The following is a 19,449-nucleotide window of genomic DNA, read 5'->3' on the forward strand; positions in this document are numbered from 1 at the left end:
GAGTTGAGTTGGCTCTACTCAGTCAAAAAGGAAACAGAAAAGTCCGAAAGGGTTTCCAGCAGATGTAGACTGTAACAGAAAACACAGCTGGGAGTCTAGATAAAAAGCACTAGTTTAAGAAAAGTAAAACTTACTTATTTCTTATTTACAGGCTTCAGCATTTCCTAAGACCAAACCCATTACTTCATAATTCTAGACTTCAACCTAAACTGGGGTTATAACAATCAGAAGTCAGGAATCCCAATTAAAGAAGATTTACCCACAGTGGCATGTGTTTCATTGGCAGGTAACACAAAGAATCAATATTTTATGACCTGTCACATATTTGAGTCATCTGTCATGTTTTATCCTTAGATGTTGAAGCTATTTGACAGCTGTAAAGTAGAAGGAAGCAAAACAGAAAAGAAGTTTTTTGCTGATGTCACACTTTCAGACAAATTTAACAGGTAATAGTCTACAACAAGCAATTAAAACACATTGGTCTCTTATTACAGAACAAATTCTATTCCGTGGGGCCTGAGGGAAATGCATCTCATAAAATTTGCTATTTTTATATAAGACAGCACAAACTACTTTCTCTGCATGAAAGAAAAAATAAAAAGCAGAAACGCTGCTACTTAGCAATGTGCAGATGAATACTGATGTTGGCAACTTACATAATAGTGAAGCAGAAAAATCCACCTGCAAAGCCTCAATACTTGTCTTCTGCTGGGGTCCAGCTACGGAGCCCTCAGATACCAGAGTCAGAGGAACCACAGACCTATATAGGAGCATACCCACACGGAAGCCTCTGTATACCTGTTGTCCAGATAAAAAGCACAGCAAAGGAAGGAGATTAGATGTTATAAAGAGGAGAAATGGATGAAGATTAAATCCCTGGGCAGTTACCTACAGGTTTGGAAATGGCACGATCGCTCATGCTATGTTTCAACTCTGAATCACATGTTGCAATTGAATCTCAGCTTTCAAAAAAAAAAAAAACCAACAACTTCTGTTCCTCATAATTGCAAAGAAAACCCCTAGCTCTCAGGGAACGTGAAGTAAATAAGAAAGAAATCGGGCTTTTCAGAAGCTCATGTTTTTACGTCTCCCTGGCTTGCAAAGGTTTGTGGCTCATTAAGGCTTTCTGGAAAACAAGGACTTCATTTCACGAGCAGTGTTGACAGGATGGGTCTTCTCTCTCTTCTGGTGTGGAACAAAAAAGAGGACATTTTCATTTTTATTTGGTTCTGTAGGTAGTTAGTGGAAAAGAGACAGTTTCCAAAGTAGCCAAGACTTTGTTTATCAGAGCATTTTCTTTCATTTTCCACATCCCCCTAGAATAGCTCCGTTGATGTGATAAAAACAAGAAGAACCCGAGTAAACTTCAGTCTCGACAAATTGGTATTTTGCACTGAAAATCCCTTCAATATAAAGTTCCTACGGGCAATACCAGGAAATGAGAATGAAGAAATCTGAATGATGGCATTTTTTCCTGTCTCCAAGCAATCAATAATCTAAGACTTCGCTAGCAATGGGTTTTGAGAAACACTTCGGAGAAGAAAGAGGAGGGACACACGGTGCTGTAGGAATGACCATGAAGCTCATCTCCAAGGTTTGGTGACCCATCATTTTGGAAACACCACGAAACAACCACATTTACCTAACTACAGCCACGGCTGATGCTTTCCATAGTGTTGCCCACACGGAGTGAGCCACCGCGCTGCCGCAGGTGCTCGGCACCGGGTTCTCAGCAGCGTGTCCCAGCGACAGCCCAAGGTGGGTGCTAGGCCACCTCTCCCTGGTCAGTGCTGGAGGAGCAGGAGGGTAAACACCACGCTCTGCACAACTGCCTTGTCAGGCATGTCAGGAAAAAAAAAAGGAGATTTTTCTTTTTCCTTGAGTTTCTGCTTATTTTTAAATTCGCCATGACTGAAGCAGCAGCGTGGCTCTCCCTGGCTGCAGGGACTTTGCCTCCGGTGATCCCCTGCCCCACGGTCTCAGAAACCCGGGAAGCCTTTGCTCATCCCCAGGGCTGGGGTGATCTGAGAGGACGTGACCGCCAGAAAAGGACTCCAGATGAGGAGACGTTTCAGTGTCTGAAGCCATGAAATATTTAATCCCTGCTCTCTCTGGGATATGCATCATCACAGATTTACTTATCTGCCGCTCACTGACAGCAGCAGCTGACAAGGACGATGACAGCTGACATACATTAACCCAGCTGCACAACACAAGCTATCACTCCAGAGCAGAAATCCATCATTATTATTTAAGCACCGAGGAGGTGTCTCAGTTGGTGATGGTTACCAAACACCAGCAGCACCTGCACTGAAAAGTGGACACCACCGGTGTCAGCCAGAGGCAAGGAGCTCTTGGCACGACCCTGAGCCCTGGTAGCCCAGCAGGGTCCCCTGTGCTCCCACCGCTGACCTGGCCGTACTCTGATGGAGGAAAATAAGAGGGAAGGATGGACAAAAATCACTTGTTTAGGGGGTGGGAGGGTGGAAGCCTTTATTAGAGCTTTACTAGAGCCACACAGCAGGAGGGTGCATTAACCCCCGTACTAAGGGCTGCAGGTGGAGTGAAAGGTGTTACTGCACAGCTCCTTGGGGAGTAACTGCGGATGTAACTGTGCAGACCAGACTTGTTTTCCCTTTATCTCAGCCCCCTCCCTTTTTTATGGATGAGCTTCGTGTCTGAGCAAATCTATATCGATGTCTTCTTTATCTAATGGTCTGTTCTCTGAGGAAGGGGTGACTGAGCTTTGAAGAATCCTGGTGGAACTGGGTTTTGGTTTGAGATAGTGGGGTGGGGGGTTTCCCCCTCCCTGTTAGTGTTTTCCACCGGGATGGTTGCTTCTTGAGACCACTCTGCTCTCTCTTGCTGTTACAACAGCAGTCACATGCTTAGACATAGAAAGGTGGCATTTACACAAGAATTGCCTTACCATCATTGGTGGGAACAGCCAAACTAATGGAAAATTGTTCGTGTGTGTGGGACTCAGGTGTAGCAAAAAAGGGGAAAAGAAGCCACCAAGGCTCCTAAGCCCTGGAGCTGATCTTATGGTGTATGAAGCATGATCCTTACAGAGGAGGGGATAAGGTGGACTGTTTAGAGCACCACGTGGATGCCACACCTGAGTGTTAGAGAAGGCTCTGCTGGAGAGCGGGAGCCTGTAGAAAGACCTGCCCTTCAGGCCACTGGTGGTCTTCTCACTCCTGCAAGAGACGCCAGAGGTTACAAGTGAAGTTCATATGGTTAAGGCCTCTGTATTCATGCCTTCATATAGACAGGCCTCAAGGATAGGGCTAGAAAACACTGGGTGTATTGAGATGTTTACAGACTGGTTACCTGAACAGTTATTTATTTTAGTCTCCATCGTGAAGGCATCACGCATCACCAGGAGATACTGTGTGCAGGGAATGTAGCAGCATGTGGAAATGGGACAGAGCAGAAAAGGGCTGTGAGGTGGCACTAGGGAGATGGAGCGATGCTGGGTGCAGAGGACAGGGAACACCTGTGTCTGCAAGGCCCCTGCAGGAACGGGGAACAGGTGGGAGCCAACAGCTTCCCTCTGATGATCGGCTCCCACAGGCAGGAGGAAGGCAACACTAGGAGTGATACTTTTTTTATTGCCACCACCATTTCATATGCGCAGCAGTTGCTAACACTCATGTGCTTAAAACTGCAGGACTTGCTGGATACGCCAGGTTGTCACGTTCCTCTTCTGACCCAGAGGAGAAGGAGCACAATCAGGACACTGTACCACACCTGTTCTTCAGGGCTACTGCGAACCAGCCCGCCTTCCTGCGTGCTTTCCAGCTGGCAATTTCCTAACACAGCCCTTCCCTTCCTTCTCTGTGAAGGGTGTTTTTTTTTCTCTGCACTGTTAATCACAGTCTGCCTCCTGTGCTGAAAGCTCTTCAGGGAAGGAATCTCCTCTTTTTCTTTTGCAAGAGTGCACTTAACACTCCTACAGCAATTCAAAAAAAAATGTTTAAGGGAATAATATAAATTAATAGCAATAATAAATCCTTATATATTGTCCAAAGCCTGCATAAATCGGTTTTGCAGCAATCCAGCGGGCAGCTGGAAAGGGAAGATGCTCCTTGCTGCACATCAGGCAGGTTTCCACAACGGATGGTGTTCACCAAAAACCTCGCCCTCTTCTTAGTCCCTGGCTTTGCCATTTGCCAAATCCAGCCTCTGTTCTAGATGAATGTCACCAAACCCCATAAAGATTTTTTTATTAGTTTGACGTGTCACAGCTTTGGAAACGCTCACGGCCCTTAGGCACAGCCACAGATATTTCCTATTTGCCTAGAGAGTATATAGCCAGTTAATTAATATTCCTGTGCGTAGGTAAGCTGATCATTAAGCCGCAGTTTTATAACCTCAGACTAAAGCTTCTCTAGATCGTTATCTTTCTGTTTCCCATAAACATGTAACTTGGCACCTATATCTTTCTCAGAGGCAGAAATGGGATCAATGTTCACAGCTCATTAGCAGATTTTGATTGAGACCCAACATAATAGCGGCCAACCCCTCCGAGAGGAGTGTGTGCTCAGGGTGAAGGACCCACAGCCTTGCCTTGGCCAGCCCCTGCCCCAGCGGTGGACGAAGCCCTCCAGCTGTGGGACTTCCCCTCTGCGGTGAGCCCCAGCAGCCAGAGCCCTGCTCTCAGCCCCAGCCCACCCCCCTTACTGAATTTTCTCTTCCCACCAGCACAAAGAGAAAGTTTGGAAAACTTTTAGAAACCCCTGGATGTGCCATGGCACAGCAGGGAAGCAGGTGGGATCTGTGGCATGCTCCCAGGTGACACAGCTTTGGCGCTGGCCAGAGAGCCCGGAAAATAATTTCGCTCAAAGAAAAGAAAGTTTAAAAGTTTTTACTATTCTGCAGCATTTAAGATTCGCCAGCATTTATATTTTTTTACTATGTTTTCTGAGATGCTTAAACTGAAATTCTTGTAGAAGTTTTAATTATTATGTTAGAATTTAAAATCGGCAAATTATTTCATTCACAGAAATGTCGTTTTAACATGCCAGAATGGCCAGAGAACTGTCATGGCCCTGCTCCTTTCTGTTAGGAGGAAAAACTCATTATATGAACGGGGAAACCATTTGGAGAAATCCAATCTGTTGAAAAAAGAGCAGAGCTCCATTTCTTTCACACCACTAAAATAAGCCCCATCGTAGCAGTTTCCTTATGCAGAGATCCTGGCTGGCACCTTCAAGAATCTGCTTCAATATCTTGGCTTTCTCCCAGGGCCAAACTCCCACCGTCTCTCTGCTGCACAGAAATGCAGGCTCAAACCAACCTGAAGCCTCGGCACCGCACTTAAATCGGCGACTGGCTCTTCCCAAGCTGGCGCTTGCTCACAGCCCCCCGCAGCCCCCGCTGGCCCTGGGCATCTGCCTTCTGCCCTCCCTGGCAGCCGAGCCTGGACAAGTAGAGTTTTGTATCAATGTCAATAAAATTTGTTTTCCCACACCAAGGATACGCCAACGTCAGCTTCTAACATTACCCAGCACAGCAGAAGAAAACTCCTGGAACGTATAAAGCCAATAAAGCTGGACATAAATTGCTATTAACAAAATGAAAAAACCTAAGAATATAAAATGACAATCCAAACATTTTCTGGCCGACCTGCCCAGGACCTTATGGAGGTACCTCCACCGACATGGCTGGATCCTCAGAGGGGTTCTCAATAAACAAGCACAGATCAAAGTTTGTAACAGTTTTTAAATTAAGACGATGCAGAGATTTCCGAGCAGTCTGATCACGCAGCTTGAAGGCTGGCGAAACAAAAAAAAATACCTACAGATCCTCTGGGTTCCAGGGGAAAGACTGAAAAACAACTCCAGCAAATGTGCAGAATATAAAGAAAGTAAAATATTTTCTCATTAAGCAGTTAAAGAACAGGAAGAGTTTAGGAATCACTGTTCAGGGACTCCTGTTTAGTGACAGCAATTTATTTGACCATCTGGGAAAAGAAAGACTGCAGCAAACCACACAGAGGAAATAAAAATAGACGAACAAGTAACTGATTTTGCTTGACTGGAGCCTACAACTCTGTGGAGCAGGAAGCTACTTCACGTGAAAGACGTTATTGATGAAGGCATTTCAGCCTCTCTCCAGTCTCTCCAACAACATACTAGATCTCCCATGCCAGCAAACCTGTCTTGAGACGTGACTCCCATCCCAAACTTGCCAGAAATGTCACCCAGTACAAAAGAGAAATTGATGAGCCTTCTGGAAAGGGACCACTGGAGGAAGGAGCATCTCTGTGATGCCCCACAGTAAAAGAAAACTCTTTAGGAGAACGAATAAGAGGCTTTTTGCTGTTTTTGTTCATTATGATAAAAATCTTCCTTTTCTTGACAGGCACAGAGCAAATATTGAAATGGAGGAAAATGCTGCCACTGTTCAGTGGGATCTGATCACTACATCTCAGTGTTTCAGTAGCCAGCTCGAGCGGACACACAACCTCCTCTCGTGCTCAGGGCAGGCTGCACGGTGTGTGATGGTAGCAGAAGGGCGGTCACGCCTGCTGGGGAGGTATGGTCGTGCAGCACCAAGCCGTCCAGCTGAGGGACCCGAAAGCTGTTGGTAGCGAGGTATGGGTAGCAGAGCCATCCCCCGAGAGAACCCTGTTCCCATCAGCCCAGACTGGTGCCAGCAGATGACAGTGATGACAGCTATGACTTACTCCATCCTTGGATAGGTCTCTCTTCCCTTTGCCTGTCACTCTCCTCCTGTCTGTCTCACCGACACATACACATATGTTGTGTTCTTGGAGCTGCATTCAAACCAGAGGAAAGCCACCCGAGCCAGGGACTAGGAACGGTGGCAGGAAGATTGAAGCCTGACCATATTCGGGGATTCAGAGCCTTTCACTGCTACCGGGTTATATTTAGGTGTAGTTGAAGGAGGATCCTTTGGAAATAAGAAAATTTTCAGGCTCTGATGAGGTGCCTTCTTTAAGCTGCTCTAATGCTGTTTCTCAACATTTGCAGTCAAAATTCACTTGCTCCCCAGGCACGGTGTGACTGACAAGAGCAACTAAGCTGACTGCCACACGTAGCTTGGCTCATACCTTCCCACCAGCCTGACCTGCTCCTTGCATCTCTGCACCCCAGGCTGGTCATCCCTTAAGCTGTTGAATTTATCTGAGCCTTCCTGGGCTGGTGGTGAAATCTTAGACCCACCTTCTGCAAAGTCATTTGCTCCCCCATGAAGGCAGTCCTGGTACACACCTGCACGCCCCAACAGGACTAAAAATACCTGTCCTCAAGCTGTGCTCAGACGAGGTCTTTGACAACCTGTTACAAACAACTAATCCACAACTGCCTAATAATTTGATATTTCAGTCAAGATTATCTTCTGTGCATGGGCAATAGCTTCTCTTTGTGTCTCCGTGTATGCTGTTCATCACTCTGTGCAGGATAATTTTAGGCCCAGGATTCACATACCTCACTTTGTCCATCTCAGATTTAGGCCTTCAGTCTCATCCAATGGTCTGCAGTCCCGCAGGAGCCAACAAGTGCTCATCCACCCTGGGAACTATGCCAGGATGAAATGAGTCACCTCAGGAGGGCCCTGTCCCTCTCCAGAGACTGACAGAAACACACACCTGATGCCTGACTCCAAGTGAGCTGATGTTAGGGGAGATACACCTCCAAGTCCACTCTCCATCTTCTCTTTCTTCCCCAAAAAGCTCCTCACCTTTCAAAATTTCCATCTGGAAAAGCATGTGAACTTGAATAAATCAATACCACAAGCAGGGAGACTGTCCTGATGCTCCAGATGAAATTTCCCAATATATCTCTCCCTTCATACTTTAGCATAAGGTGGGCAGACTTAATTGCTTGATCCTTTCTTCTTTTTTAAGTAATTTGTCTTGACAACCACAATTTTCTTTGGAGACTTTTGCTTACTGTCATAACGGCTTCAAAAAGCATTCTGTCTGGAGAAATAAAAGAAAATAACCCAGAAAATAATGTTTCCCTGCCGTGTCACTGTTCTCCCCCTACAGCACACTGCCACCAACCAAGCAGCCTCTGAACTGACAGCCATTTCCTCCCGACATGTGTCAGTCTCCACATATAACAACAGAAAAAGGGGGAAAAGCAATGTAAGAATAAACTGGGGTTTAAAACTACAAGAATTGTCCAGAGTCTGGCAGGGAAGGGCAGGACCTGGCCGGCAGGACGGTCACTGGTAGAATGAAGTCTGCAAGGAGTGTGGCTTTACGTCTGCGCTGGGTTTTTTCTTGTGAATGACAGTATATCAGTTGTTGATGGCAAAGGTCTGTCCATCAATATGTCGTACACAGATACTCCATACACAGCAACGTGGCAAAATTGATCTGACTGGATCCGTCAGCCATTTTTCTGTTTCTTCTTGGCAAAGGATTTCTAATAAAACGCATTCTGTCTGTTCAGTGGTTAACTCCAACCATCACCACCCCTGTGGCCCTGAAGCCATCCTCTCAGATGCTAGAAATGCCCGTATGCAGCCATGAAATGAGCCTTCTGCCTGCAAAACAGCCTGACCCTCCTTCCAGTGGACATTTAGAAAAGTATTGAATGCTCCTGAAACTATTTCCTATGGCCCTGGAAACATTGCCGGATCCTGCTCTTGGGTCACAACAAGCCCATGCAGCATTACAAGCTTGGGGAGGAGTGGCTGGAGAGCTGCCTGGCAGAAAAGGACCTCGGGGTGTTCGTTCACTGCCGGCTGAATATGAGCCAGCAGTGTGCCCAGGTGGGCAAGAGGGCCAACAGCATCCTGGCCCGTATCAGGAAATGCATGGTGAGTAGGACTAGGGCAGGGATTGTCACCCTGTACTTGGCACTGGTGAGGCTCCACCTCAAGTACTGTCTCCAGTTTTGGGCCCCTCACTACAAAAAAGACATTGAGGTGCTGGAACGGGTCCAGAGAAGGGCAACAAAGCTGGTGAGGAGTCTGGAGAGCAAGTCTTCTGAGGAGCAGGTGAGGGAACTGGGGTTGTTTAGTCTGGGGAAAAGGAGGCCGAGGGGAGACCTTATCGCTCTCTACAACTACCTGAAAGGAGGTTGTAGCAAGGTGGGGGTTGGTCTCTTCTCCGAGGTAAAAAGTGATAGAACAAGAGGAAATGGCCTCAAGTTGCACGAGGGGAGGTCTAGATTGGATATCAGGAAAAATTTTTACACTGAAAGCGTTATCAAGCATTGGAACAGGCTGCCCAGGGAAGTGGTGGAATCACCATCCCTGGAGGTATTTAAAAGACAGGTAGACATAGTGCTTAGAGATGTGGTTTAGTGATGGTTTTTGTCAGAGTTAGGTTAATGGTTGGACTAGATGATCTGAAAGGTCCCTTCCAACCTAGGCTATTCCGTGATTCTGTTTCCTACAACCCGTGACGTGGATTTCAGCTGCTGCCACTACCAGGGTGCATGAAATGCTGCCCAGCAGGTCGAATAAGTCCTACCATTCCGCTCAGCTCTGGTTTCACAGGGCTTGCATACCGAATCAGCAAAAACTTTGTCATATTTATGTGATTCGATTCTATTTTATTGCAAGGAAATGCTGCAGCAAAACAGCCAGCTCACATGCTCTTCTGCTGAGATGAGCTTCTCCTCTAACACCATATGGACAAAACCATCACGCAATTTCAATCCCAAAGTTTTGTAAACATTTTAGTAACTCCCTCAAGGTTTGCTGTGTACTCCCTTTAATCCCTGCCCTCTCAGGTAGGCTTCAGTAGCTGTGAGTGACGGCAGAGCAGGTAGTTGCCAAATCCTGCCCAGTGGTTTGCCAGGAGGAGGAGGAAACGCGCTTAGGCAGCCCTGGTGTGCACAGGTCATTTATCATGTTTTGTTGAGAAGATGCTGAACTGTGAAACACCGAAAGAGGGCTGCTAGCAAAACAGTTGGGGAATTTCTGTTCATTCTTCCTTCCATCTCCATAGGGCAGCCTTGTTCCCTCCTTACTCTGTCTAAACTGCAGTGCACCAGAGGGCACAACTCATTCATCTCCTGGCCACCTATTTCCAGGACAATCTATGAACAGCAACTCCAAAACAAATGTTAGAGTTTCAGCTTGTGGTGCTTAGGGACATGGTTTAGTGATGGACTTGGCAGTGCTTGGTTAAACGTTGGACTTGGTGATCTTAAAGGTCTTTCTCACCCTAAATGATTCTATGATTCTATGACTTAAGAGTTTGGAGAGGACCCGCATTGGTGCCTGGCTGTTTATTGAGAGCACAATATTTGCCCCGGGTTGGCTCTCTGGGCAATGCATAAGCACCCCCCAATGAGACCAGGGCAAAGGATGCTCAGTGCATCAAGAGGGAAAAGGCACCCACAGCAGGTAGGAAAATGGGAATACACATTTAAAGGCAAATGCAAATACACATTATTTCTCTCTCATCACATGGAAAACAAAAGCATTCTCTCAGACCACTCAAATAGGTTTTGTCACGTGTTTTAAAGGGAATGTCTTCAAAGAAATAAGAGAAGATGGGACACCAGCTGCACTGTGCAGCTGGACATTTACCTGCCTTTCATGCCTTTTAATTACACACATCTGGAAACTGCCCAGGCCCTGAATGCATGTTGCTATTCGAATTTCGTGGTGCAGTAGCTACAAGTGGAGTTTTAAGCCACTTAGCATTGCACCAACCCTCATGCAAACAACAAAACCATCGACGTGTGGTTACAAGGAGCTGATGCAGATCATAACCAGAAAGGCGAGAACTCCAAGCGCCTCATTAAAACTGAACTTGTCCAAATTTTTTTGGCCTACTGCCCGGGCAGCGGCATTACCCAAGGTGCCTCAGCATGTCTATTTTCAATTGCAGACCTTCATCAGCAATGTTTCTCTCCTCCTTCACCTCCTCCCGTACACCAAACACAGCGCCAGCATTCAAGAGAGATAATGTTGCTCTCTAGGCTACCGTGCAGGCGCTGGGAAGAAATCTCTGGTGCATTAGCCCATGGGCTTCTGCCAGCTGATGTGATTTTGGAATAGCATCAGTTTTGGTGTGCCCGTGAATTCCAGTTGCTCTTTAGCTCAGTTATTGTGTGTGTTTGGAGACAGCAATAAAAGATTAACTCTTGGAAAAGTGTTATTTTCTAGATGCCAGTCAAATAAAGGGCAAAGAAAATGGTATAAATATGGCTGTTGAAAATTAATGGTGCAAAGTGTTAAGATTGCTGGAGAGAATATATATTCAGACCTAGAAGGTCTGCCTTTCGGTGTATATTTACTGTGCATGCTGTACAGTAACAGCATGTGAGGGACTACCTGACATTCAGTACGTCCTTTATACCTTGGCAGGGAGCAACCTGGAAATCTCCCCGTGATTCATCTTCAAACAAATAAATATCGGTGGCCTCTCTCTGAAAATGTGCATAAACACTAAAATGCTGCAAATCCCTCCCAGAGTGACTGCACTCCAGCTCTGCAGTCAACAGAAGTTACTGCCCTAATTGAACAGGTCGAATATGAATAATAACCGTGTTGCCAGGATGTCAGCCTAACAGGCAGCCTTTCAAGACTTTAAATAGAGAATTTAACAGCAGAACACCCAGATGGTTTGGGTAATATGGCTTTCATGAAGACTGCTTTCATTAACTGATTTATAGGCAACAACACTAGAAAAGGGTAAGTAGCTCTAAGAAAAGAAACTTCAAGGAGTCAGAAGCCTATGATGTGCTACAAAGCGGACTGAGGGATGTTAGATGTGAATGACTTATTGCTGCCTTATCAACCAGGCACCTCTGGCATTTATTAAATTTCATTTCCATGTGTATAACACCTGTGTGCAAAATTTAGCAAAAGAACTAATAAAGGTTTTAGTATGTTACAACCCCAACACCGAGTATTGCTGGAAATCCAGTAAGCACTGTTAAGGATTTGAATAACACAGGCACATGGAAATATGATTAAAAATAATTGAAAGAAATGGTTCATTCAGTTCTATTCACCTTAGATTGTTCATAGGAGTATCAGGGCATGTGCTCCTCACCGTGCAACTTTGGATTTCCCTGGATTTCAGTTTCACCAACTAAGGATTTTTTAAGAGGCTCAAAAAAGCCAATACCTCACTTAGTAAGGAAGCAGATCAGAGGCTTGAGCACTTTTCTTTTTATTCTTTTATTTAGTAGTGCCATTTACCTATATTAATGATAACCATATTCATTACCTTAATAACTATATTAGTAAAATATACTGAAATTCCCAACTCAGACCATTTATAATAGATTTTATTTATCACAAATATGTTATAAAGGGGGAAAGGAAGCTCATGGAGCTATCAATGGTGATTTTTTTTTTACAGTTTGAAAGTACCAGTCCCATTAGATATCCACATCTTTAAAATGTTTATACCACAGCAAACACTATATTGCATATTCATTTTCTGACGAAATCGAAACAGGTCCGTTTGTCTTCTGCAGGTCCCTCCTTAGCTCACCTTATGCTTCTTGCATAGCTTACTTGCTACTTTATAGTCTCAGCAACATCAATTAAAAGTATTGTCTTTGTAAAAGATGTCTGAGCTACAGACACATGCTGAACACGTGTGTGCTATAATGAGTCAGAGATTTTCCTCCCAAACAAATTGTGCTTGGAAAATGTTGATTTGTTGGACGTTGATGGGGGAAGCAGGAACCCGGAGTCCGCAGCAGAAAGGTTAGCCACCACTGAGCTTCCCGGTTCATGGTACCACCATCCCGAGCTCTCAGGTCTGGGCATCCTGCTCCAAGGCATCACTCTCCCTGGCGTCCCTGGGTGAATTATCAGCAGGCCAAGGCAACCACAAGAGTCAAGGCATGTGAGGAATCAATGGGAACGGGAGGTGGCTGCACCCTGTAACATGTGTGGGGATATTAAATATTTCAGTCTTCTCATAGAAACATTTTTAAGAGTTCCTAGTTCTGAAACTCTTAGTTCACTGCCATTTCACAATGAAATCAGTTCTTTTTCTTTTACGTTCACAAAAATTGTGATTTCCGCCGAGTTCTGCATTCCAGCAGTGTCCTGTGGAGGCCGCTGCGTTATGATGAGGGGAGTGGGGTTACAGCGAAGGTGGCTGTCCTCTCCCCCAGGATGTGTGGCTTGTAGGACCCATGACTAGTGACCCTTTCAAAAGAGGCCAAAGGGAGGCTACCTGCCAAAGGACTTCATGGTTTGGCCCAACTGGCCAAGGGGCATTTAACTAATGGTGAATTTGCAGAGCTCATTTGGTACAAGAATCTTCTGTTCAAGGCCAAACGCAGTCATGTTTTTATATTTGCGTGTATGTGGGTAACTATAAATAGACTTTCTCATTAAGACCCTGTTCCCATGCGCTGCCCCCTCCAGTGCTGATTTACGGGCAGTCACCTCCCGCGAGGAGGGGGAAGCCTTCCTCACCGGTGTCCGCTCTCCTGCGTACTCTCCTGTTTGCACTAAATAGAAAATGGATGGTGAGAATCAGTTTTTAAGAGAGAGTTTGGGTTGAAAACACCGCTGTCCTCATTGCTGACTGCTCCTTCGAAATTTAACATGAGTTATTATTTTATCTTTTTTTTGAAAGTGGACTATGTGCTCAGGGGAGTGGAAGAAGCTATTGATACAGAACAGAAATATCAGGATTTTAACTCAATACATGACATTCATCTAGCAAATGTCATTCTTGCCCCACACACATTGTAACTTTATTTTCATATTGTTCAAACTTCAGATGAAACAATCTCATTATTTTGACTTCCCGTGTCGATTAGCTGATGAAAAACTATTTTTAAGAATTCCAGATTAGAAATCCTTGTCATATCTGAAGATTAAACTTGTCATTTTTCATAATAAATGGAAATGCAAATAATGAAATGTATGAGAATATTGATCAGAGGCTCACCCCAAGCCAAGCACAGCGTGAACGTCTGTATGTTTGTTGTCAGTAAACCAGCTTCTCTCTTCTCTCTGTTTTGCACAGTCCTACTAAGCCAATCCTCACTAGAATGAGCACAAAACAAAATGAATAACAGCTTTTGTACATCAACATTAAAATGAGAAGAAGCTTGGGAAAGGGCCTCCGACAGAGAAGAACGCTGACGAGTGCAAAAATGCCTGATGGGTAAGCGCCACCTTCTAAACATAGATCAGCCAGACGTGGAAGTGATTTTCAGAAGAGAAATGCAATCATGGATTACACACCAGCTCATTAGAAACTGTTGCTGAATACAGCATCCAGAAGACATGCATGAAAAGTCACATTTGGGGAATAAATTAAAAGGGGTGTAGTTGTTGCTAGATAAACATATGTAATATATATGCATTGAAGAGGTTTGTAAATGTCATTTTTTTTATTCGGACGGAAAGCAAAAAGCTTTAAAACCTTTCACAGTAGAGAGGCAGTTAACTCCAGACTATTCCTATCCCAGTAGCCAAGAAGCTGATAGGACATCTTTCTCAAATTAGCATTTATAAATAGACTCTCTGAATGTTTCCATCACCTAGTGGAAAAAGCATAACTTCTACTGCTACGTTGCTGCACTTCATTTACTTCACTGTATAATAAGTTGACTAAAACTGTAAAGCTTCTCAATTTTTACTGCATATGTGTTCCAATTAATCTATGTCTGTAACAAACTTAAGGCTGAAAAATTATTTCTGACCTATATTCTAGTTCTATGAAGCATATATACTATAAGATATGTCTGACTGAATATCATAATCCTATAATTTCCCAAGACACATAGAATTGTTTGTATTTGAAGTGACAAAACAAAAGCTCTTGATTTCTTTTTTGATAAGAGAAAGTAATTTACCCCTTAAATGTAACAGGCAGCTGCTTACAGCAAGGGTATTTTTATTCTTTTCCTTGTTCTCCCATATAAGCACTGAGTGACACTCTCTGGCCCGTGCTAACGCCAATCAGGCAAGGTGATCTAACAATCCCTTCTGCCCTTAAACTCAATACATAAATTAAAAGACTAGTAAGCAAATACACATTGCAAATAGTTATGTGAGGGCTGGGTGCACAGAGCCCGGGGGGGCACCGGTGGGGCTGGTGCTTCCCTCCACAGGGGCTCGGCGGCTCACTCCCCAAAGGCCACCGTCATCTCCAAAAGCCACTGAGCAGTAAAACAGAGGGGAGGCACCAGGTATCAAGAAAGCCTTCATAGCGAAAGGCCTGGATGCCAAGCACCAGACACAGAGCAACAGAGGGAAGCAGGGACCACCCTCTCGTCTGCTCCTCTCCGATACATACCAGCATGGCACGAGTCTCCTCCTGGCTCAGGACCAGGCAGGAGCACGCTGCTCCCTGCATTTCTTCCACCCTCTCCTGTGTATCGCAGCTGAATCCAGCCCAAAATGAACACTGCAACACTCATTTCTTCAGGTTTTTTTAAGCCTGGTGCTTCAATCTTTGGCTTTTAGGGGAAATGGGTAAAATAATAATTCATTGCTAATGTTGATACCAAATAACACAATACACTGAAGACAGAAGTAAAACATGAGTTAAAACTGGTTTTTAACTATTGGCTGCACAACACAAGTTATCCCAGAATTTAGTGCATGAAACTCAGAAAATTAATTTTATTTTTGAATGAAAAATTATCTTTCAGCAACCTGTCAATAAATAAATGCAAGGAATTAGATAACTCTTTCATCTAACTACCAAGGTACCAGTGTGGCACTGCTTGTTTTAGAGACTGAACGCTGATGTTGATGTCTGCCAAGTAAATTTACCTGTGAATCTTGGCAGAATTTTTAAAAAGTTTTGGTTTAATCCAGACCTGCTCTTGTAATTCCCCAGCTTCTACCGGACCAGCATTAGAACTGGTCAAAAATCCCATGCAAATCAATCAACTACCCTAAGCGTATTCCCAGTACTTGCTGCTGACCTGAAGGGGATGGAAGGTAAAAATCCAGTAGTTTATACATGAGGCTGCATAAATTCATGAAGGTCCCATTTCAGACAGGTCTTTAAATCTATGATTAGTCCAACCAGAGTCAGCTGGAAGATGCACATCCTTAAGGGCCGGGTACATTCATTCAGGAGTCCCTGTTAAATGGTCTCTCAGCGAAACCCGTCCTCACTCCCTGCTCCTGTGGGCTCACAGCCACACTGTCACTTCCAAAGCCTGTGACAGGGTTCGCTATCTGGATGTGCTGTTGTATCACCGTCTTCATTTGCTCCTTAGGTTTACCACTATCCCAAATTATTGCAGTCGTGGCACTTCTGCTGCGATAGAAATCACTGAAACAGGGTTTCTCTGTATTATATTATTTTGTTATGGACTACTAAGTTTTGCATCATGGTGACTGTGTAATGTAAAAGCCCTTTCTAAATACACACAGATGTTGCAAAAAAAGTGTCATCGCAAGACCTCACAACCCTGCCGGGGTAGCTCAATGAAAATGTACCATTTGTACACAGTCAGAAGGGGAGATATACCAGAATGTACATCACTAAATGTTGACTCAGTATGAATAGTATGTTTTATCTTTTTAAATGTTACCACTTTCCCATCCCACTCCATTGTAACTTGTCAATTGTAATTTTTTTTAAGTCAACAAACTGTAAAGAAAACTGTTGAAATACCTGATTTTCTGTAAAAAAGTAATAACAACAATAATTTTTGTTACTTTAAAGTATGCTTGGTATTAAAGTACCTAATAAAGTTCAACAATGAATTTTGTAGCATACTAAAATAAAGTGTGATAGTGCTTTTCTCCAGCTCATCTGTGGTAACGGCTGCTGTTGTTGGGATTACTGTTGTCCTCCTAAACACAAGCCTGGCCACCTCCTACACACCTGTACCTACACAGGTCCCCAAGGCGTACAAAGTCCAAGCAAAATCTAGTCCCTTAATGAGTGCAGGGATTTGTATGCATGGGTCAAATTTACAGTATAAGAACCTTATTGGTAAGTCATCATCTTTGGTACCTGATTATATATATATATATGGGCAACAATATAAAGTGTCTGATTACTTTGTTTGGTATAAAACTTAGTTTATGGTAAGAGAAAGGAGAGCGTAAATTATTTAGGAGCTAATTATAGTTAAATAGAGAACTGCCAGGTGCATAGGATGATGAATCCTGTTCATTTTTGCAGGCAAAGCATTTCAGTTATTCCTAAATAGATTGGAAATCTCAAACAAGTGATTTGAAGGACACAGTAAAGCTCAGCAATTTATTCCCCCTAATTTCACCACATGAAGTTATACTGAGGGCAAAATTTCTGCAGCCGTCAGGGGCTGTCAGAGATGTACATCACCCCAAGGCTTACACCAACAAGAGGTAGGTAGTTTCTTGTCAAACAGATGCTGAATTTTCCTCCATGATGCTGATGCAGTGGTATCTGCATTTGGAGGTGATCTAGAAATGATTGTGACTGGGGTCTAATTATTCCCAAACTCCCAGGCTCTGTCATATTTCGTTCAGAGTAAAGGGTCAGCGTCCCTCACACCATCCAGCTTCCCTTGTTCTAGGTAGGAAGATGTAATGCTGGGCCCAGCAGCTTTCTCTCCCTTTTCACTCTGCTAGTCTGATGTCTTTTAAACATTTAAAAGTTTTAGTAGTTTCAGCTGATTCTCTGAGGATCTGAAATGGAGTAAGAACTAGAAAAATTAAAATAATTCAAAAAATAAATTAAAAAATAATTAAAAAAAAACAAGCACAATTTGTCCTGACTAGTTTATACATTGAAAAGCCAGCCATATGCTGAGTAGCTTCTGAGGAAGTGCCAGAAAGCAACATAGGGTTTTTTTTCCATGTGCTAAAGACTAGAGGTTTACACGTTTCTCCTTTCCAAGAAGCTCTGCGCAGAAGGGAATGGCTTTGCCTGCTGTTGGAGTAGCTGGCAGTGCCTGCACACATTAGGCATACTTGCAGCCATTCCACCTTGATCTGTGATCCTCCTTGGCTTACATTAAAGTTTTGAGAAGAGGCTTTCACAGAAGACCCAAAATTCTGCAGAAAGGAGAATATATAGTTTAAAAATTCATGCACTTCCGTTTATATTAAGAAACATTAGTCCCATGCTGCCAAATACACAAAGCCAAGGCTTGTGGTGATCAGAAACTGCCGTGACACTTTCTATTACCCATCTGTCTCTCTTAAATTTTTGCTTAGCGTTACTTCATACTGCCTTCTGAAATGCCTTTCGCATTTTAAAAAGTAAACTGATACGTCCTTCCCTTCTTCCAGATAGTCTCACAGCACCGCTGCGGGCAGTTACGTAGCTTTTGCATTTCACAAGTTGACGAGGCGAAGTATTGCCTGTGCAAGAGACAAATTTCTGGAGAATAAAGTATACGCAGCGACACAGTGCTCATCGACTCCCAAGAGGAGTTGTGGCCCCTAATTGCCTACAAGACACTGAAAAGCCCCTCTCCTTTTGGAGTGGTTTCAACAGCTGCTGCAAAACATTTTCCGAGACCACCAGTGCGAGACTGGACTCCAATTTGAACATCAGCTCAGTCCCCTGGGAAAACAGCCTGGAAAGAAAGACGCTCCAAAAAACTAGGAGCTGGGGCTGACTTTACTTCCACAAATTGGTTTTAAATACACATAACAATATGGATTATTACTCCTGGTTTTGTCAAGCTCAAGTTAGCGTTATATTAGCCTAGTATAGTGTAAGAATTATTATTAAGGAATATGGTTTATGTATTATTAAATGTTAATAATTATTAATAATCTATTACCTTGCTATTTCTTAGGGGGAAAAAACAAAATAAAAATTGTCAAAATCCTATATACTAGACTGATGCCTCTTGGATATGATTACTACATATTTAAAAAAATACTTCCACAGTTTAACAGCAGAAGATGCTCTGGAATATCAGTTACATTACCAGTTCACACAGACTCAGGATTTCCCCACCAGGTCTTAGCACAGGTAGGTAGGAGTTTTGCTCTGCCATAGAGAAGAACAGGCACCTCATTACTTTGACGATTCTCAAACATGGCCTTCTCGCAAGATACCAGGCAAAGTGCCAGGATGTCAGCACAAATGTCAGGCTTAGGGGTATGCAATTACCACCTCAATTCTCCTTTATCTGAAGTTATGCCGACACAATACAAAATTAGTAATGAGCTAGGTGTGAGACCTTTTAAGTTTGAAAAAGAAAACTAGCTCTCCTCTCCATTTGCTTCAGGTTTTTTTCCATTAATAAAATTAAATCAGTTGGAGTGTCACTAGAATATTCTGAGGCTCAATTAAGTGCCTGCTGTATTTGTTGAGTTTCTCAAATGGCAACTGAAAATAATGTAAAATATTAAGTTCCTCAGGCAACGAGCTGAGATGGTTGGTGGCATCAAAATGAGAGTTTTCTGGAAAAGCTTTTAGGCTATCAGCTGCTACACACGTCATCAAGAAAGGAGCTGGTTTATTCAGTATAGGTGAATTCCCCGTGTGCTTCAGAGGATAAGAAATAAAATAATTCAGAAATTCTGAAAGAGCTTCCAGCTTAACACATGCTA

The 19,449-nt window shown here is 43.7% G+C and overlaps 1 protein-coding gene and 1 long non-coding RNA gene across 4 annotated transcripts in view; one reads left to right on the forward strand and one right to left on the reverse strand.

Moving 5' to 3' along the window:
• Positions 1–16,695, forward strand: part of LHFPL3 (LHFPL tetraspan subfamily member 3) — a 256,612-nt gene extending 239,917 nt beyond the window's left edge. Inside the window, exon 4 of one of the 3 annotated variants that reach the window (XM_074576991.1) lies at positions 13,946–16,695. Coding sequence is in view for 1 of the 3 variants with exons in the window: in XM_074576902.1 (XP_074433003.1) it covers positions 13,946–13,974 (29 nt within the window). In the remaining 2 variants the exon portion in view is untranslated. The remainder of the gene's footprint in view (positions 1–13,945) is intronic. The other 2 variants (XM_074576902.1, XM_074577078.1) reach the window with 2 other exon arrangements.
• Positions 12,711–15,349, reverse strand: LOC141739587 (uncharacterized). The gene is made up of 3 exons (XR_012585750.1): positions 15,224–15,349; positions 13,868–13,965; positions 12,711–12,840 (listed from the first exon to the last, which is right to left on the reverse strand). It is a non-coding gene; the product is annotated as an uncharacterized LOC141739587 (long non-coding RNA).
• Positions 16,696–19,449: the final 2,754 nt, after the last annotated feature.

Source organism: Larus michahellis, chromosome 1 (genome assembly GCF_964199755.1).
Source record: "Larus michahellis chromosome 1, bLarMic1.1, whole genome shotgun sequence".
NCBI lineage: Eukaryota > Metazoa > Chordata > Aves > Charadriiformes > Laridae > Larus > Larus michahellis.